This window comes from Trachypithecus francoisi, unplaced genomic scaffold (genome assembly GCF_009764315.1).
Source record: "Trachypithecus francoisi isolate TF-2019V2 unplaced genomic scaffold, Tfra_2.0 Lachesis_group2, whole genome shotgun sequence".
In the NCBI taxonomy this organism is placed as follows: domain Eukaryota; kingdom Metazoa; phylum Chordata; class Mammalia; order Primates; family Cercopithecidae; genus Trachypithecus; species Trachypithecus francoisi.
In genome coordinates this window covers 5,265,371-5,287,240 of record NW_022681465.1, presented here as the reverse complement: position 1 = coordinate 5,287,240, position 21,870 = coordinate 5,265,371, and the positions used below count along the sequence as shown (strand labels likewise).

Below are 21,870 nucleotides of genomic sequence, written 5' to 3'. Positions count from 1 at the left end.
TACAAGAGATGTCAACACTTAGAACACAAAATATCATTCATACTGCCAAATTGTCAGCGTTAGTGCAATAATCAAATCAGATGAAAAATTGTTACCAAAATATTCATAGAGTTTAAGTCCAAAAAATTTGGTTCAATCAAGATAAATTAGTGACTAGAAATACTTTCAGCAACTATTATTATATGTGCCCTGATGCAACTAAATTCAAATTCTTACTTCACACTCTAAATGAAAATAAACCATCTCTGAAGTAGAACACTAGCAAGACAATGGGTCAGAAACCCACAGCAGCTAAGATGCCCCCTGCAGTCCAGGCTGGAATGACAGGAAGATCGTGTGCAGGACGGATCTGGCAAAGCCCCTTTGTTGCTACTTGGTATTAGGTCTGTGTCCCAACCACACAATAAAGGGAGGAAAAAGCAAATAAAAAGATCTTGAGTTCAATTCCTACCAATTCCTGAAAGGTTATTAGCTGAAATGTCAGCACATAGATTCTCACAGTCCCTCTGCATTCGTACCTACTCGCTGTAGGCTAGAACCCCCAACAAGAGGGTAGGGCATGGGAGAGGATCAGGTACAAACCAGACAATCTCTAATGTACAAAATGTCACGGAAATCTCTGTATGTGTGTTATAACTATCTAAACACATCAGTTTCTTGGTACTAAAAGGAGCCACCCTTTCTACCAACCACTTATTTCATTAAGAAAAAATGAAAAAGCCCTATGAGATTCAACTTTCCAAATTAAATTTTCATTAATTACTGCTTTTTATAGCAAAAGTATGGCCTGCTATTATTTTGAGTGCAGTAACATTTCAGAGGTTTGCCACATTCCATCTCTATGTTACCATATGGTAATTGAGAGGGGTGCAGTATTCACACTTCTCTCTAACAGACCCCTTGATGCAGTCATCCATGGATGTACCATCCAAAACCACAACAATTCAACTATTTGATCAAGAAGTACCTTCTCATACAGTTACCAATGATTTTTTATACTGATCGAAAACTTCAGGTAACAACAGTGCCACTTACCTTGCAGCTTCTTCACCTTAGCTTCTAGTTTCTTCTTCCTAATAATGAAATTGTATAAGTTAAATGCCAAGAAACAGTGGAATAGGAAAAAATACGTTCTTATAATTTGTGGCACATATTTTTTAAATCACTAACATTTGTACAACAAATTTTCAGTCTGAACTAGTATCCTAAGAGAGAATATACTATTTAGTGTGAAATATCTTTACAGTGGATTAAAAACTTCTGTCCTTTCCACCTGAAACACATGCCATGGGCCTGTCGAGTTTCTGCCATGAGTACATCTGGGACCTTTCCTGAACCGCAGTGACAACATTCATGAGCCTAGCTGAAGTGTCTAAGTGTTCTCTAAGAGTCAGTCCAGAGTCTAATGAGTTAAGGTTACTCTTCAGGAGCATGCATGATGTTAACAGTGGTCACAGCACCACTGTATGGGAAGCAGTGGCTGGAGAGCTGCACTTGTTTTAAGATGGATTTCTGAGAGTCTGAGAAGGTGGGTAACTCTCTGAGTCACCGCTTCATTACATCTACATTCAATTGCCTTATGTATAGCTCACATCTGTTGTGAATAAACCTGACTACAGTATGAACCTCAACAATCAATGGGATGCTTTTGCACAGCCCTTTTTATGAACAAAGACACCCATTCCACATGCTATCGGTTAAGGCACTGGTGCAAAGCAAGGGGTGGGTCACTATGTTCTGACACACAGACATGTTGTGAATGGGTATACGATGCATTATATACATAAACACCTTTAGACACACACAGACACATGTGCATGCATCTATAATGCATATACATACAGAGACAAACACCTTTATGGAGTTCTTTCTTTGTGCAGCCCTTTAACATATGACAATTTATTTAATGCTCCTTATGACCCTTCAAAGTAGATATAACTTCCTGTTTACAGATGTGGAAACCAAGGTTGAGAGACTAACTAGTTCAAGACCATGCAGCTAATTATGGCCAAGAAATCCAAAGACCGTAAAAAAAAAAAAACACTATTGACTTAAGAATTATGTATTTTCAAAAATGAAACCCTATTTCTACAGTAATTTAATAACTACTTACTGAGCATCACTCTTTAAGCATTCTTCCTTTACACGAGCATATTCCTGATGAGTATCCTGATACAACTTTAAAGAACTCTTAAAAAAAAAAAAAAAAAACAGATATTGTCAAAATGAAAGTCACTGACCACTGGTCATAACTTGCTTTGACTCTGATAAGCTATTAACCAAATAAACAGATATCAGGCAGAAAACCAAAGTACAATTCACTGAATATTTTAATAGAGGTAACCAGATTCTTAATAGATGAAATATGACTAACAATACAATCAAAAGGTATAACACTTAAAAACAATATACTAATTTTATTGCAATTCTAAATCTTCATAATTGGTTTAAATATCAAACAGCTAATATTTTTGCCTCAACTAATTAAAATTCAATGTTATCCTGAAGAAATATTAGAGCATAATAAATTTAGCTAATGGTATTGCTACAGAAAAATATAAAACAAATAATTATACTTAAAGATAATTGGGGAAAATGTGTGAATACTGATATATACACCCTGACAGCTACTATAAAATGGTAAAGACACTGTTATTGAGAGTTCTAGTGGGGTATGATACATATACATTTCTTCAATCTCAACAGCTCTGAGAGATTTCTTTAATCTCAATAGCTTCATTATTCCTTTTTTACAAATGAGGAATCTGAGGGTTTGACAGGCTGACTTATTCTTCCAAAGACAGTGACTGAATGACTAATGAGGGTTATTATTAAGGTCTGACTCCAATGTTCATGCTTCTTTTCAAATAAGGCTGAAAAGATTATAAAACCAGAATAGAGATCATTGAACACTGTGACTGTTTCTGTTTAACTTTGACAGCATAGTTACACATATAGTAAGAATTTCTATATAAAGAAAAAAATAAGTGTGTACTATTAAAGCACGTAAGACCTCAGACAGCTACATGTCACCACTAAAATAGCACAATTTGAGGAACACTCTCTAGAGGCACAAACACCACCGTAAGAAGTACCTAGAGAGAAGAGGTTAAGAAGTGATGATCATTCCAGGTGGCTGCTACTTGGCTCATGCAAACCACTCAAATCTATGGACTTTAATGTTTTTATCTGTAAAACCCATGAATTCTAAGATTTGTGTAGGGAGTAAACAACAATTTACATAGAAAAGCGAGTTCACAGCATTTTTAACAAACTGTTTTACTGCAACCTGACTTTGAAAAGAAGAAGAGCGTCCATGAAAGGACGTATGTATCAGATTTTCGTTTCTGAAGTGGGCATCTTCTCCCAACGCTCCATCTCAGCTTAATAAGTATCACCCAAAAAAATCAAACACACCCTCAAAGAAGTAACCCCTACCCTGAAGCTTACTTATAAAAGCATTATTGAAAGACTCATTTTTGTGTACCTCTCACAATGACAAACCACAAGAGACTACACATGATTGTCAAAAAAAGAAATGAGATTTTTTTAAAAAGGACCAAACAAAGCTGTTAAAGTTACAGAAGTATACAGACATTGCTTAAAATACTGACTAGTTTATGAATTATGAGAGTAGGTTCTTTAAAGGACACCTTAACTCATACCACAGCAGAAGCCCTACACACTTCATTCACCACTGGGCTCTCCCGAGCTAGGCCAGAGCCACCGAAGAAATAAAATTGTCTCGGGCCCCTCTCTCTTATGTGCAATTCCTCTACATTTCAAGTTTGAATTTTTGCATGTTATTTTACATTTAAGCAAACAATAAAGGTATACAAATCAATTAATGCAGAACACATAAAACCACACAAACTCACAGCTAGAAGTGTCCTCTGCTGACCCTCTCAAAAAGCATAAGCAACTAACACAGTATTGCAGAGCTAATCAGCACTGTAAGGCTAAGCTACTAAGCAGTTAGTTCAGTGTTCTCTAAAGCTGGTAATACACTGAGAGTCCTAACTATCCTTTATCTCCTTGAACACATCAAGGCCCCCTTGTCCCAATGACACCGAATAAGCCGATCCTAATTCATTGACCATAAATCTTTACAGAAAATTATTGTTGGTACCTTTTTCTCTTCTAGCTCTGCTTTTAAAGATCCCAGCTCTTCCTGACATTTCTGCAGGGGAGAAATTTTTTGAAGCATCTCTTCCACTTGGTGATGCAGAGTACTATTCTCTCTGAAGACAATGAATTAACATTATTACAGAAAAGTATCTATAATGAATTATTAAATATATGTGCTTATAATTTCAGATTTCTAACTTGGAACAAAAAAAAAGGATGAAAAAATCTTTTTAAATGCATTCCTCTCTACACCAACATGACCTTCACATTGCTTTTCTTTCTTAGGCATAGTATTTTTTTTTCTTTTCTTTTCTTTTTGTTAGTCAGGGTCTCACTCTGTTGCCTGGGCTGGAAAATAATGGCTGGAGTATAGTGGCACCACCACGGCTCACTGCAGCCTCGACCTCCCAGGCTTAAATGATATTCCTGCTTCAGCCTCTCAAGTAGCTGGGACTACAGGTATGTGCCACCACACCTGGCTAATTAAAAAAAAATTTTTTTTAATAGTAAAAAAATTTTACCATTAAGTAAATTAGTACTATTTACTATTTGAGGGCCACTACATCTGGCTAATTTTAAAAAAAAAATTAATAGTATAAAAATTTTACTATTAAATAGTACTATTTACTATTTAATACTTACTATTAAATAGTACTATTACTATTATTACAATCTGGCCTCCCAAAGTGGTGGGATTATGGGCATGAGCTACTGCGTCCAGCCTAGTAATCTATTTTTGATAAAAGTCTACCAAAAAGCCCTGTGAGAAACAAGTAAAGTAGATTCTTAATTTGCTTAAGAATACTTTACAGTAAAATCACCCAAACAACCTGGCTGAGAGTCTGGCTATTCCAATCTTGAGTCTTGAGTTAATACCCATATATTCAACTTAAGTGACAGGCAATTTTATGGCTTAGTTTATAACCACGTTTCGTCTTCTACTGGGTGATGAATCCAACCAGAGAATGAAACATTACCAAAATTTTGTGTAGGCCTATTTTCAATTGTTTAAAGTAACAGAAGATAAACAACCACATTAAATAGTGCGAACCAGGTAAACAACAGTTAATTTGACAGCAATAAGCTTCACTTCAATGGCAATGCAGTCAGTAAAAGTTACTGAAAAGTGAAGCACCAAGTTGTAAGTTAAGACCTTAGTAACAAATTCATTTGAAAAATTTAATAGTAGGAAAACTCAAGTCTTCTTTTATTGTGAGCATCAAAGCAGCATTCTATATTATCGGTCAATCCGATGTACATTTTGCTCAAAGCTGCTTAAAAATCTGCTCTAATAAATGTCTATCTCAGATCAACTACTCAAATAGGTGGTATCATAAACTATGAAAACAGGTTGGCTCACCTTCTTGCAAACTGCAGCTGTAAAACTTATTAAAGAAAACTCTGAGAATTTTATCTTCTGATTCTTGTCTGGAGATAAAACTCATTTTACAATTATTTTTAATAATTTGTGTTCAACATATATACAGGCAAGATCATAAATACTAGAAAACCATATTCAAAATGCGATCTATATAACACAGTGGTAAGTCGTTTTACTGAGTTACTTCCATTTACCATAATAACATGTATCAAAAGTAAAAATACGTTTCTCTAAATAGAGTTCTGTGAATAAACATATGATTAGAATTAAAAGAATAAAGACAAACCAATATGCAACTAACAGAAAATACCATGATTTCTCTATATAGCAGAATCTCCAAACCTGTCCTTCATTTTTCAAATAGTGCAGAGAATAATTTCAGCAAAAAGTTATGTGCTTACAAAAACCATACATAACCATACTTTTTAATAAAATCTACATAAACTCTCATTTTTTACAATTTATATAATTTGATAACCTTATTTTACCATCTCATAAAGCCAGCAAAATATTCTAAGATAGCAAAAAACAATTCCTTTCTGTTTCATCTCCTAGGAATTCCTGTATTTATATCACAATATAGCACATGTATATCCATAAAAACATGTCTGCATCCTACTCTATTAGAATGTAAGCTTCTGAAGGTTTCTGAAGGCCAAGAACTGTATTTTATTCATCCTAAATTACAGTAATCTTTTCAAAACAAGAAAATTTTAAAAATACCTGATGAAATAAATTTCTTGCCATTTAGAAAGAGGTGATAATAAAGTAGTAAGAATTACACAAAAAAGAGCTGAAATACTGAATTATCATAGTGTAGTTATTGAAGAAGTAACTTTCCTACCTTGAAAAAAATGGGAAAATGTACTGCTACTTTAGTAGCAAAAGGAACCACATTACATTTTTAAAAGCCATGTTAAATCTGTGACATCGGTACTTCAAGTTGCAGAGCAAACAACTGCATATGTGAGGTACAACAAATGCATATGGAGCAAATGTGAAACTTTTTTTGAAATTATGTATCTATCTGTAGCTGACAATGAAGCCAAATATCATATCACAGAATGAACTTCTGAAATCCAGGAATAATTAAAAGTTTTATCCATTAAAAAATAATTCTCATAATTTCTGTTTAAAAATATTTCTGGCCAAACTTTAGAAAAGTAAAACAATTATTTTTCTGCTAGGTTTCATGTATAAGTTACCTCAAAGACTGTGTGTATTTTTTCTAAGAATGATATAATGAACAGATACTCTCCTAATACTGGAACTGCCCACCAATTTCCCTATTTAGCTATCTAAAAGTTGTAATAATTGTTTCCATACACCTTTCACTAACAATTGAAGATATTATTCCTGCCATAATATGCATGTATAATTAAATGGACTGATGGTTTTAACAAATAAGGCACATGAGATTTCCAATGACCTTTATTTTTTAATGTAAAAATTCAGATACTAAAAATAAATCTAAAGGATATCTCTTAATTTTACGATTTTCACACAAATTAGAAATGATGATGACATGGTTTCGCTGTGTTCCCAACCAAAATCTCATCTTGAATTGTAAACCGAGTTGTGATCCCCAGGTGCTGGGGTGGAACTTTGTGGGAGGTGATTAGATCATGGGGGCAATCCCCACCGTGCTGTTCTCCTGATAATGAGTGAGTTCTCATGAGAGCTGATGGTTTTATAAGGGGCTTTTCCCCACTTCGCTCTGCACTTCTCTCTCCTGCCACCATGTGAAGAAGGATGTGTTTGCTTCCCCTTCTGCCATGATTGTAAGTTTCCTGAGGCCTCCTAGCCATGCAGAACTCTGAGTCAATTAAATCTCTTTCCTTTACACATTACCCAGTCTCGGGCAGTCCTTTATAGCAGCATGAGAATCAACTAGTATAGATGGTACCAACACAAATAAATAAATAACTGGTGATGACATGTAAGTTCAGGTATGACAAATAATATTGAAGCAGGCCTCAAGTTATTGCCAAAGCTGAACAGCTGAATCTGTCCTGACATCAAACATGAAGCTAAATTTCAGGGACTCCCTAAAGGAATACGTATGTTAACTTTTATGAGAGAAACTTTATGTTTTTACAGGAAAGATTTAAATCAAGGTGTCACCACTGCAAGACATGGAAGGATCAATTACACACATCTTTTTCCCACTGCTAAACAAACAGCTGACCAGACACTAACTCCACAACTGAGCTCATTAAATGGCTATTGAACAAATGGTGACTATAAGGCCAAGAATTGTCTTCTGACTGCGCAAGAGCATTCGTGAATATACAGCAACACTATTTCTAAATGATTTTGGAGAGATATATATATTTACACACATTTCCCTGTAAATCACAAAATTAACACAAGTCAATTGCCCAACATTTTGAATTTCCCATACTGTACTTCTTCCAGATTCAAAAGTAACATTCAGAAAGTATCACATTGAGTTTCACATTATTCGTATACCTAAAAAACATGCTACATCCTCAGTACAAATTAAGAGAAACCCACCCACAAAAAAGCTTATGAGACATTAAGAAAATCAGAATCAAGAAGAAAAATAATCTCCTCATTTTTAAAACTCATCATTAAATGTGGATTAAGAATAAAAGGACTATCTGTTTACTGTGCTTGTGAGACATGCTCCCTACTGAAACCTGTTAAGTACTATCTTCCAAAAGGCCTATGATGAACAATTCTCACATCTTTTTCAGGAATTATACATAAGTTAGTTCCAAAATTCAACGAAGGAAGACAGTAAAAGGATATCATCACATTTCTTCTGATATTCTGTTAACAAATTACTGCAACAAAGAAAAGAAAAATTAGGTTACTTTTTAACTTAGAAAATATACTATGTTAAAATTATGTTTCAAACCATGCAAGGCACCCTCTAGACTTCCTAGATTTCCTGAAACAAATGTATCCTAAATTAATGACTATATCACCTTAAATTTCTCAAAAGCATCACATTGATATATAAGCCTTTTATTTAAAATCCTTTTGATCTGCGTAGTATTTTGGCTCATACATTCATGAGACTATTACAAAGCTGAAAACAAAAACATAGGAAATCTCACACCATGGCTATAAAATACCATTAGGAGGTCTGAGGCCCAGCAGTAAAGCTAAGAAGGTTTCGAAGATAGAAAACAGATCTTTTAAAAAGTCCAGTTTGGTAAAAATAACTTCCTGCTAACCCATGAGCTTTGTTTTAAAGGCCTGTGAACCTCTAACAAAAGGTTCAAGTCCCAAAGCTCACGGGCAATTTTATTATAATCAGCACCATCTAGGCCTCCAAAGGAGAAACTCTAGTGTTCATTCCAGCCCTGGGGGCCTAAAAGCACCGCCTGCTTCAGCCAGTTTGTCAGGTTTACAAAGTTCTGCCAAACAACATGCAAATATACTTACTCTGTATTGATAATTTTTTGTTTCAAGGTAATTAATGCTTCAACATATTCATTCAAATTCTGAAAGAAAAAAAAGCCACAGTCAGTTGTTTATTTTTATCACATGCAATTAAATTATTGTCTGTAACATTATTTATCAAATGTAATAATTTTAATAATTGCATAAATACCGAAATGTTACTGTATCACTTACATTGTGTAGAGCACCATCTGAGCCCATGCTGCCTCTCTCTAAACACGCTTCTTTATCCGAATGACAGTACTCCTTTAACAGCAAGGCAGTTAGCTGTAAATACGCTTTTACTCTGTACAATTCGTGACAGAGCTCAATAAATATTAACTGTTTTTAGTTTGCTATTAATTATCAATCTTTACCCTGCATTGTTTCTGAGAGGGCTTAAGGCTACCCCAAAAGATACATAAATTATAAAAAATACAACAACAAAAAAAAACATAGGGGAGATGAATAGAAATATTAAAATGGACTAAGATTAAGTGAAAAAATATATAAGGATCTAGGCCGGGCACAGTGGCTCATGCCTGTAATCCCAGCACTTTGGGAGGCCGAGGCAGGTGGATTATCTGAGGTCAGTAGTTCAAGACTAGCCTGGCCAACATGGTGAAACCCTGTCTCTACTAAAAATACAAAAATTAGCCAGGTGTGGTGGCGGCCACCTGTAATCCTAGCTACTCAGGAGGCTGAGCCAGGAGAATCACTTGATCCTGAGAGGCGGAGGTTGCAATGAGCTGAGATCGTGCACTACAGATCTCACCAGTGACAGAGTGAGATTCCGTCTCAAAAAATACATATATGTGTGTGTGTATATATATGTATCTATATTACATTTTAGGGAGCAACCACAAATTTGGCTCTAAATTATTGCTTATCAATCCAACAGGAAAAACATCCCTCATTACACTGTTGAAATAAATGTACCTAAGATTTTAAAATGAGCTAATTTTTTCTTTTCATTAGCTTCTTTCCTTTAATGTCTCCTTTTTCCATCACTAAATACTTCAGAAATAAGGACTTGCTTTTTCCATCACTAAATACTTCAGAAATAAGGACTTACTTTTAAACATAACCACAACAGCCTTTCACAAGTAATAATTACACCAAGTAATAATTTGAAATTATCCAAACTATGTTCAATTTTCACTGATTATCCCAATAGTTTTCTAGATAATCCAAATGATTTTTATATTTACAGTAATATTTCCCTTGATGATAATGTCTGCCTTTTCTTCTCAGTTGTGTTATGTATCTGTTAAAACATCTACACATTAAAATAAAGTCAAATGTATAGTTTATCTTGTAATCTCACCATCTGTCAAAAATCACTTAGTGTGTTTTTAACTTTCAACTGTCAGAACTGCCACCGCATATATAAAATATATTTTTGGATGTACTCCATCTATCAAATTGCCGTTGAGGGAGGTTTAGGTCATTTTCTAGTCTTTACAGACAGCATGCCATGAATTTCCTTGCCCACTCCTTTGTCAAACAGTTCTATTTTTCCTGAGAATAAAGTCCAAATACTGGTTGGTACTGCTCGACCAGACTTATGTATTTCAGAGGTTTACACTGAAAAAGGTAAAGGATATAAACTGTCAGTTCCCAGATTAAGAATCTAAAATAGACAATAGACATTTTTTTAAAAAGGTATTCCACCTTTTTCATATCAGGAAATGCTAACTAAAATAACAAAAATTTACTTTTCGTCCTCTAGGCTAGACTGAAATAAACATATTGGTAAGAATTTAAGGAAAATAAAATTCACACTATGGGTGGTAGTATTCGAAGAGCATTTTGGCTGCATATGATAAAATCAAAACACGTACAGTGATAATTTTTTCTATTTTTCCTCTATGCATTCCTGAAGGATGTTTTCTACATCCTGGTTAGCTTTTACACTCAAGGTTAATTTGTTTTTACCACTAGCATGAGTACTACATTTATATTGTTGTTTTTGCTATATTACATTTCCTAATTGGTTCTTGTGGGTAATTACTAATTTTTGTTTGTTGATTACAGTAAGACCTGCTCATTTTATAGCAATGTCACTTATAAACATATACACAAAAGATCTAAATACGATATATGCAAAGTAAATCCAGCAGTGCTGCAGATTCTCTTGGATGTGTTATGTGACTAGTTTCAACATTCACTGATAATTTTATCCTACCTTTACTCATGCTTATACTTCGTTTGCCCTCTTTCCTGAACTGACTAAGGCTTCAGCACAATATTGAATAGTAGGGGTAATAACAGGTGTCTTTGTCTTAAAAGTTGGAATTAGTTAATTAAATTTGCTCTGTTCCAGGTTATTGGTTGATATCCTTTAAGCATGTTATGAAACTTCTACACACAGTCTGCTAAAAGATTTTCATGTATAGGTATCAAACTTCATCAAATAAATTTCTGCATCTATTTAGTTTCAATATGTATTTTTCTCCCTTTATTTATTAATTTCAGTGAACTACAATAGACTTTCTAATGATAAAGCAGCCTTACATTCCTGGGGACAAAAGTAATCGAATACTATGTTAACACTATTTAAACACAATGAGGAGTCCATTCCCCAATATCCTACTTAGGTTCTTTTTTTTTCCATCTATGTTCATAAGTGATATGCCTATACCATTTTTGCACTAAAATGAGTAGGATGCCTTTCCCTTGCTAAAAACTGTAAGGAGGCAGTAAACTAGGAACACCTCTCATACATGAATAACACTTTGCTAGGTACAGAATTGTTGGGTCACCATCTGTTAAGCGTTAAATCATGACCTGCACCACAAAAGACATGCTGAAGTCCTAACTCGCAGTATCTCAGAATGACCTTATTTAGCAATAGGGTCTTTACAGATATGATCAGGTTAAGATGAGGTCATACTGGACTAGACTGGGCCCTAATCCAGATTTGCGGTCAGAGACAGTGGATGTACGCATTTGCTTTTATTTCCCTCCCTAAAACCAGCTAAAACTACAGTCAAAAAAAATTTTTTTTCAAAAGGCAAAACCAACAAGGATGACAAGAGGATCAAAGACAAACGGAAACTAGAAAGCAGACTCAAGAGTGCTGATTTAGCACCCAAGAAAGCCAGCAGTGGGGAAAAGTGAGAACCAACTCCATTTACACTGCAAAACTTCAACAAGCTTGAGAATCAGTAACATGGGTTCTTTTGAGAAGAAGGTGAACGGGGATGGAACTAAAACAAGCACTAGTTGCAAACTTTCTCATAAGCATTTAATCCCAATCCCCAACCATCCACCATGCCTCAGAGAAATCGCTCCCCCTCAGCCAGCAGAAGGAGGTTTGCTTTTTGAAGGTCTCTGTAACACCACGGCCCCTTGGGGCAGGTGTACTATGTCAAAAGAACAAGGATTAAATAAACCTAAGCACAGTGGTCTAAGACTGGCTGCCTATCTCTCTCCATTCAGCTTCCAAACAGTGTAGTTCTTCTGTCTTCCACGAAGAAGAATGGAAATACCTTCTTAGAGATAAGATCTAAAGGTAATGACACTGGATATTCTTCAATCAATAAATGGCCCAACCAGACTAGCCTGCCTTGACACTCAGGCAGAAGCCCCACATCCTCGGTGTATCCTCTACTCTTTGCAAGGATTTCCAAACATGATGAGACAGACCTGCAATGTGAAAGAGGTTAAAGCAAGCAAAAGCAACCCGAAAGTAAACAAAAACTGAAAAGAAAACTTAAAAAATGTTTATTAATAGGATGAGATAAATAATATATTTGTGAAACAAGTTATTTTTGAAAGGAATATTCAGAGCTCTTAAAATTGAAAAAAAAAACTTAAAAATTAAAAATGAACACTCTAGAATAACTAAAACTAAAAGACAATAACAAGTGTTGCTGATGATGTGGAGAAACTGAATACATTCCTCATACATTGCTGGTGGGAACATAAAATGGGGCAGCTGCTGTGGAAACTAGTTTTGCGGTTCCTCAAAATGTTAAATAGCTACCCAACGATCCAACAGTCCCATTCCTAGGTATACACCCAAGAGAACTGAAAACAGAGTCCATGGCAAACTTACACACTGATATTTATAGCAGCACTATTCACACTAGCCAAAAAGTGAACATAAACTAAATGTCCATTAAAGGATGAATTGATTCACAAAATGTCATATATCCATACAACAGGAATTATTTGACAATGACAACAAACAAACGATACATGCTACAACATGGACCAACCTTGAAACATTATGTTAAGTGAAAAAAGCCAGTTACAAAAGTCCATGTATATTCTAGAATCTATTCATATGAATTTTCCGTAACAGAACCAAAAGTAATCCAGTGGTTGCCAGAGACTGGAAGAAGAGTGGAGAGACAGGAAATTACTAGTAATTAGTATAGGGTTTATTTGGGGAAGGTGGAGAATGAAAATGTTTTAGGACTACGTAGTGGTGATGTGAATCGCACTGAATTGCATACAATAAAAGGTTGAATTTTATATGTAAATTATATTTCAATAATGCTGTTATAGCTAAATGAAAACCAGGACAGCAAAAATGACAAAGACTCAAAATATTTGACCATAAAGTCAAAAAAAAAAGGACCCAGAAAATAAAATAAAAACCCAGACATAGGAAAGAAGGAAAATAAATAAAAACAAACAGGGTATCAGCAGAAGAGGTCCCACATACCCAACAATAAGAGTTCCACATAAAGAGTAAGGCGAAGATGGAGACCTAATCAAAAAAAAAAAAAATGCTAGTATTCACGAAAAGTTCCCAGAAGCAAACCTAGAAATTTCTAATTGAAATGGCCTGGAATATGGACTCCGACAGGATTCAAACCATGAAACAAGAACAAAAAAATTCAGACCACTGGAGACAAAGCAAAGACCCTACAAGAATCCCAAGAGCAAAATAAAATGAATCAGGTGATACACAAAGAATCTGGAGCCAGAATGGCTTCAGACTTCAATAGCAACACTAAAAACTACAGACCTAGAAAGCAAGCCTTTGAAATGACAAAGGGCAAGTAACTCCAAGATAAAATTCTATACAATAAATATTTTCAAATCTGCAATGTCTCTACAAACTTACTTCCTTTCTCAGGGGGTACTGAAAGATGTGAACATGGTCCTTCAGAATGGAGATGAGGGTGAAGAGCGCCCTCAGAATGCTGCTGTGTACCAGAGGAGAGCAGGGCCCAAAGCTCGAAGGGAGAAGAAAATGAAAGACTGAAAACCAAGTATTTATACCAAACTGGAAGAGACTTGCAAGGGAAAGGAGTTATTTTTGGACATGCATTTAAACTATTATTTTTTCTAAAATAAAAGTGATTCTTCCTCTTTTTCCTCCCATTCTCTTTTGAGTTCTTTGGTATCCTAGCTCATCTTCCCCATGATGCTTCCAGATGTCACTTTGACTTGTCAAGTACTTAGGGAGAGACGCCAAAGAAACCTCAGGCTCCAGAGTCACAGCATCAGATTCACATTCCTATTCCACCACCACTTTCTGCTGAGTGACCTTGGGCACATTTATTTAACCTCTCCCTTGCCTCGAAACTATTTCATCAGTTTCAGGTGGAGAAATTGAAGCACAAAGAGTTTAAACAACTGGCATACTATCAGGATTAAATAGGATGCACCATATAAAGTGTTCAACCCAGTCCCTGGCATAGTAGTAAGCACTCACTAGTATCTTCAGGATGAAAAACTGAATTAAAGATACAATCAATACCAGGGAAAACAAGAAACCATGCGGAAAACACCACAGCTTAGCTTCAAACAACACAGTCATAAAAATGTCAACTTCAAATACTGATCTCATTGAAATCATAACAAATGGAGAGAGAAGCGAGATGCTTAGGTATGGTGGAGTATGGGGCAGTAAGACAGCTGAATCCTCATCTCCCAAAGTCAGCAACGAGAGTCCACTATTTAACGACAGGCAAGTTCATTGTAAAACACACAGTGGAAGCAATTAAAAATGGTTCTCTCTTGGAAAGCAGGGATGAGTGGGACTGGGGGCTGCTGACTGTCTTAACAACTCTTGTATATCTATCTAGCTGCCTTTTTATATTTAACTGTGATAAAAAAAATCACGAAACACCATTATAATGGGAAAACAAGAGATTTCTCAGTTATCCAATAACATTCTAGTCTCTGACTAACATTATTTCCCAAGGCCCTGCTGCATATCAGCTCAAATTTGGTCAGATACTGTATTATCTGTGGTCAGATATTGTAATACTCTAATAAAACATTTTTTTTCCTCCTGTCAGATTCAAATGTCATTTATGTTGGCTGAAACCAAGGCCTCTAAATAATGAACCTCTCAATTGTGAGAGTGAGCAGGGTATGCCTGGGTGAAGGGCGCTCAGACTCTTCTGATCCACCTTCATCCCTGCACAGGCCCAGCCACTATGGAAGAACTGAGGTTCAAGGTGTTCTTCCTCTCCAGGAGACACTAAGGGTTGTTTCCTCGATTATCGCTTTCTCCTGGCAGCCCTGCTCTCTCCTTCTAGAGCTTCTATTACATAGTCTATTGGAAAGTTCAGGCTTATTTTCAATTCTCTCCTCTTTTCTCTCATAACTACCATCTTTTGTTATTCTTTGCCTTCTGGGTGATTTTCTTAAGCTATACTTATTCCCTAACACAATTCCCATAGCAGCCCACTCCCTTACGCAAGACTTTCTGTTCCCCATTTACTTCTCCCCTCTAGCAGACAATTTTAACTTTATCCATACAATATCCTCCTGAACTGTCACTGTGAATGTTGATGCCCATGCTTCCTTCCTTTCTTGGGGAAGTACAGTCACGCCTGGCTGAGCACTCAGGGCAAGGAGCAAGCTAGCAGGCCTACTGGCTGCGAGGACATAACAGAAGACATGGCCAATGCAGCCGGGAAAATGGTTATGCCTAGGCAGTAAATATATAGATAATACAGCAAACAAATAAATACAGATGATAACGGGATATGTAGTCTGCTCAAACACATCAGTAAATACGTAAGAGAGGACAGTTTCTTAACTTCAGCACTACTGACATCTTGGGCTAAAAGGAAGACAGCATGTCCAGCAGAATCTCTGGCCTCTACCAGCTGGCTGTAGCACTCCCCAAGTCCCAAGGTGCGTGTGTGGCAAACAATTAACACAGCAGGCCTGAAAACATAATCCTTAGCAAGACCTGCTTGCAAGGCGGGCCATTGGCTGTCACCTGGGGACTCGGATTTCTGGAGGGTTCCTTCCCATCATTCCCCAACTGATGAAAGTGGCTCACTATATGTGGTTTATGTTCAACACCTGCTTTCCTTGTGGGACTCTGGAATCTTGGTGCTTGCTAGGCAGAGGGTGCCTACAGGACCAGACCCCAATAAAAAACTCGGGCACTAGGTCCCTAATGAGATTCCCTGGCAGACAGCACTTCACAAGTCCGGTTATAACACGATACTGGAGCACTTAGGCATGTCCTGTGTGACTCCACTGGGAAACCCTCTCAGAAGCTTGTGCCTGATTTCCCCAGACTTTGCCTCCTATGCCTTTTCCCTTTACTGATCTCACTCTGTATCCTTTCCCTATAAGAAACCACAGCCATGAGTATATCTATATGCTAAGTCCTATGAGTACTGAACCTGAGTGTGGTCTTAAGGACTCCAAGACTGACAACCAAAAATGTCTTCAGAAGTTGTAAAAACGTTCGCTGAGGAATGCAAGGCTCTGCTGCTTAAACTTTCACAAATATGAAAGACAAACACTAAATGAAGAAGGCTGAAGAGACATGACAATAAAATAGAACACATATTCCTGACCCGACTTTGAGTAAGAAAGCAAAAAGCCACTCCTGGGCCAGTAAGCAAAATCTGAATAGGCCTACAGCTGCATCAATGTTACGATCCTGATGTGAAGGGGTGTGGGGTATTTATGTCGGAAAACGTTCATATTTGGAGGAAGTACACCTTGGAGCATGTACGGGAGACAAAGTGTATGTGTGCACATAATGATGAAGCAAATGCAGTAACATGCTAACAATTTGTGATTTTGAGAACATCAGGGTGATTTGTATTATTCTAGCAACTTTCTTCTAAGTCTGAAATTATCTCAAAATAAATTATTTTTAAAAATCACACTACTCACACTTACTGCTTTGCTGGGGGAGATCTGGCTAACTGCTCAGTATGACTCCTCTCTGATAAACCACTTATTCCTTGTGTGCTTGCTGTTTATTAACTGCTCTTATTTAAAATCAAAGCCTACACCGATCTCTAGCAGAGATGAGTGTGTCTTCTCACCTGTTAGCACCTCTGGCACAGTGTGGACTGGAACAGGGCGACAAGGCAGGAATGTCCACCTCTCTCTAACTGTGCCCCAACCACACCCACCCACCAAACCCAAGCAGAGTGGCTTCTGGGTGCTAGGAAGGCAAACCCCAGTCTCTCTAGCCCCACCTCAGTTATCCCCACCTCTACTCTGTGCTTCATCTATCATCAACTACTTTTTCCCCTCCAAGCCTTGGCACAACCTGTTCTGTCTACAACACTCTCCCTCCATCTTTTCCCTCTTCGTTAACTGCAAACCATCTTTCGGACCTCAATTTAGATTCACTTTTATGAAGCCTTCAGAGAGGTGGCACAATTCCTATACAGCTATCCCTCCTACATGCTCCCAGAGTACCTCATATGTCCCTTACCATAATATTTATATTATACATAAACTGTGGTTGCTTTTCTACTTAACTGTAACCTCAACTAGAATGAGCTCCATGCCTCTTCTGTTCATGATTATATTCTGAAACACAGCATAGCATCATATATAAATCGACGCTCAATAAATGTGTTTGGTAAATGAATGAATTACAATTTTGTGAGCATTCCTTGTAACAGGGCCATTTATAAATCAATAGGTCTGGAATAAAATGTTTCAAGTTCCAAACGACACTTAAATCACTAGCAGTTATCAATGGGAGTCCAGCACAAGTTTATGAATAGGTTCAAATCCATACCAAGGACAACCATACACCAAACTCACTGAATCTAATCTATATACATGAGATGAACAACATAATCATGTTTCAAACTCTCATCTGGATCTCCAGGAGAATCCGACTGTTTTGCACTGCAGTGAAGTCAGCAAATACGGGCTTCTCCTTCACCAGAATAAAGTGCCTATGTCAGTTTCACTAGCCTGACTTAAAAACACACAACCTAAGACTTTACTTAACCATACATAATACATAATACATAATATGACCAGAGTGAGGACCCACATTGGTATATATGACTGCCAAAGTTCTGCAACCCACATGGGCATTGGGCTATGGATCAGCAATGAACTGCTGTAATTAACGAGACTAACAAAACAGATATGAAGTAATTTGTGAGAGTACGAACAAAAGACAAAGAAAACGCAGTCTATCTGTACACTTCTGAATCAAATAACGATCTCTGCAAAGGTACTGTTACTTCTTCAACAACTGAAGAAAAAAGGACAGGGAGGATGAAGAAATGAAAGGAAGATTTTGAGTGCAAGCAAACCACTATTCAAGACAGAGGCAAGTTAGCCTAACATTACAGTTCAAAACAAAGTCACAACACCAAAACCATACCTAGTTGCAACCCCCCAATCCATCCTGCATATCACTAACTGTTACTTCTACTACAAGCACTGTCCTAATGTAACTATGCAAAAACCTTCACCATCCCATAACACTGACAGAAATGAGTACGATAATTTATGATAGTTACCATTCAAGGTTCTCTATAAACTGCCAGGAACCTATTTTTCTAGACTCACTTTGCACAACTACAGAATTCCTCCAGAGACTCTACTCATAACTTTCCCCTAAAAAGGTGATCCAATTCCAGGCCACAGAAAATCCAAATGCAACAGTGTTCTGACCTAGAGAAGAGCTCTGTAAACTAAGGCCCTACGCCGGTGTTTACAATGTTTCGCCGGTGTTTACAATGTTTCGCCGGTGTTTACAATGTTTCGATGGAACACAGGCATACTCATTTCTTTATGAATTGTCTACAGCTGCTTTCACATGAAAATGGCAGAGCTGAGCAGCTCTGAACAAGCCCCCAAAGCCTAAACACTTGTGATCTTGCCCCTTACAGAAAAGTCTGCAGACCCCTGGATCTAGGATTATCCTTATTGATGTTTTGAGAACCCACAGCGGGAATGTGGCAAGGGTGGAAGAAAGGAGATTCAATCTCGAGGCCACAGATTTGAGTAGTTCACACCACGGTGGAAGCAGTGGAGATGTCAAAAAGCGGGTGAATTATGAAGGTAGAGCAGACAGAATCTGATAAACTGGATACAGGTTGTGAGAAAAAAGGGCTGCACCAAGGATGTCATCTAGTTTCTGGCCTAAGCAACCAGAAGGATACAGTTGCTAAATTTAACCAGAACAGATCCATGACCGAAAAGCACAATTCACATCAGTAGTTCTTCTGCACAAAAGCCTCCAATGACTCACCATTTCCATCAGAGAAGCCCAAACCCCAACAATGGTCTACAGGAGCCCACACAATCAGGCCCTCCTCCTACCTTCCTGACTCCCAGCATTCACTCCGCTCCAGCTTCACTGGCTTTCTGGCTCTTCCCAAGCACACCACACCAGCTCCTGCTACAGTTCTTCACATCTGATGTTTCCACTGTATGGGAGACTTTACTTGCAAGATTTCAACAGAGCTTATTCTCTCAGCTTTGCTCCAATAAAAACGTTCCAGGACTCCCCACTTAAATTCCAACATCCACTAGCCTAGTCCCCACCCATTCATTCCCTTCCCATCTCCGTTCAATTCATCAACAACGTTTTCATTACCCTCTAACATAACTCACTTGTTTCATTTATCCTGCCACCCTGCTAAAATGGAAGCTCCAAGAGATCAAGAATTTTTGTCTTTTTCTCCCCCAATGCCATAATTGCAATGTCTAAAATACAGCAGGTGATCAATAAATATTTGTTGAGTGAATTGGCTCAAATAATAAATACAATGTATTAAAGATTCGGGAGAACTGCAATCACGTTCCTGGGTCGGGGGGAGGGTGCGTTATAAGACACCTACACAGCGCAGCTCAGTGAAGGCAATGATCTTACTATTAGTTCTCTGCACACTACTCACAAAAGCAGCACATTTCCTTCCTTTCCTGCCTTCAACACTTAAAATGTTTGCAATCAGTTCACAGATACCGCACTTAAAATGGAAACCAAGTTTCTCGGCATGGCCTACCTAGCCTGCACTCCCTTCTGGTCACATCAACCATCTTCCGTCAGCACTGTGCTCATGCCAACCATACCATGTTCTGCTCACCAAAGACACCCTGCTCTTTCTCACCACAGGAACCTTTCCACCTGTTAACCCCTCTATCCAGAAAGCTCTTCCCACATCTCTTCTGACAGCCTGATCCTTCTCATTATTCAAATATCTAAAAGTTACCGACTCAAAAATACCCTACCTGACTACCCTAGCTAAGAGACAAGATCAATATTCCAACATCCTCCTTTATTTTCTAACACCTAAAATCTTCTAAGGCCTTATTCACACCCACGCATATTACTTATGAAAGGTCCTATTTTGTTCACCACAATGTCTGTAGTTCCTAGAACACTAGGCAGAGTAGGTGATGAGGTGCTGGTGAGTTCCGTTTTATCACTGAAACCGCGATAGTAAGAAGTTAAAAGAGACCCCCGACATCAGGCAGCTAGGAGAGTCGTGGGAAATGAGGGGGACTATTTCCCAAGTGCCACCCCGTAAGATCTGGAGCCATACTCCAGCAATTCTCCCTTATGTCACTATAAAGAAGAGCCCACGCCGCTGTTAGAAACTTCCAGGCACTGCATGCCTTTAATAAACTACTTTTATCAAACAACTGACAAGCTACTTGGCCAATTACTTGGCTTGCTTTTTAAAATACTGGCCTCGGGATGGCACATCTGACATAAGCTGAAATGCCTCCCTGGATTCTTCGAGTCTAATGACTCAGACAACCCACATGTCACTTAAGATTCTGCCTCCAAACAACAAACACTCAAGATGGGCCAGAAGACCAAAGCGTTATCCTCAGGGAGATGATTGCCCTCGGCATTTCACCTGTCCCTCACCGACCTAGGGAGTCAGCCCTAGGGAGCGCTGAGGCCGGGTAGGGAAGGTGGGGGCCCTCCAGAACTCGCTCACTCCACCCCCACCGTTACACCAGCGCATTCCAGTCAATGAACTCTGGGTTTCAATCCTAAATAAAGCAATGGAAGCCGTCTCCAAAACTCATGCAGGAAAAAGGGAGCAGGGAGACCAGCGAGCATGAGCTTCGGTCGGGAAGGGAGAGCAACGCACTGAGGCACAGCCCGCGCGGCCGGACCCCACATCCCTGCGCTCCCGGCCGGCCGGGCCCAGTCGCCCCACGCGCCCGCGGCCCCGGGAGGTGCCGCACCTGCTGCAGAGAGGCGCAGCCCTGACATCGCGACAGGTCTGCCGCCGTCCCGGGCGCCGTCGAATGGGTCTCGCCCGGCATCATGGTGCCGCCGCCGGGCCCGGTGGGCACGCACGCCTCAGGGGCCCGCGGCGTCGGCCCCGTCCTGTCTCTGCTGATGCCGCCGGGGCCGCCGCCTGCCAGGCCGCTTCCCGCCAGCTCCGGGCGGGTCCATCCGTGCACAGAGGTCCCCGTGGGGCTAGCGAAAGGCTCTCCGAGCCAGAGCTGCCTCAGGCACTAAAAAGAAACGCTACCCGGCGCGGCCCCCGAGCGCGACGCACTCCAGTCAGGGCCCCGCCCCGCCCTGGCTCGCCCCGCCCCTCCATAGGGCGCGGGACTGCCTAAGGCGCTGCCTGAGCAACACCGGGAGAGGAGCTGTGCGATGCGGCGGGGGAAACCCCCGCAGAGGAGCAGCCAAGAGGAGTGGAGGGATCGAAGGTACATTCCTTCCACTGTTAAGGGTCGACCCTTTATTGCCAGCTTGCTGTACGACA

At 38.8% G+C, this 21,870-nt stretch overlaps 1 protein-coding gene across 1 annotated transcript in view; it reads right to left on the bottom strand.

Annotated features, from left to right (window-relative positions):
- ICE1 (interactor of little elongation complex ELL subunit 1) overlaps positions 1-21,661 on the bottom strand; it is a 67,268-nt gene extending 45,607 nt beyond the window's left edge. Inside the window, exons 1-7 of the mRNA XM_033178755.1 lie at positions 21,338-21,661; positions 8,927-8,985; positions 8,285-8,319; positions 5,489-5,507; positions 4,130-4,241; positions 2,114-2,190; positions 1,036-1,073 (exon numbers count right to left, since the gene is read on the bottom strand). Coding sequence (XP_033034646.1) covers positions 1,036-1,073; positions 2,114-2,190; positions 4,130-4,241; positions 5,489-5,507; positions 8,285-8,319; positions 8,927-8,985; positions 21,338-21,421 — 424 coding nt within the window. The 5' untranslated portion in view covers positions 21,422-21,661. The remainder of the gene's footprint in view (positions 1-1,035; positions 1,074-2,113; positions 2,191-4,129; positions 4,242-5,488; positions 5,508-8,284; positions 8,320-8,926; positions 8,986-21,337) is intronic.
- Positions 21,662-21,870: the final 209 nt, after the last annotated feature.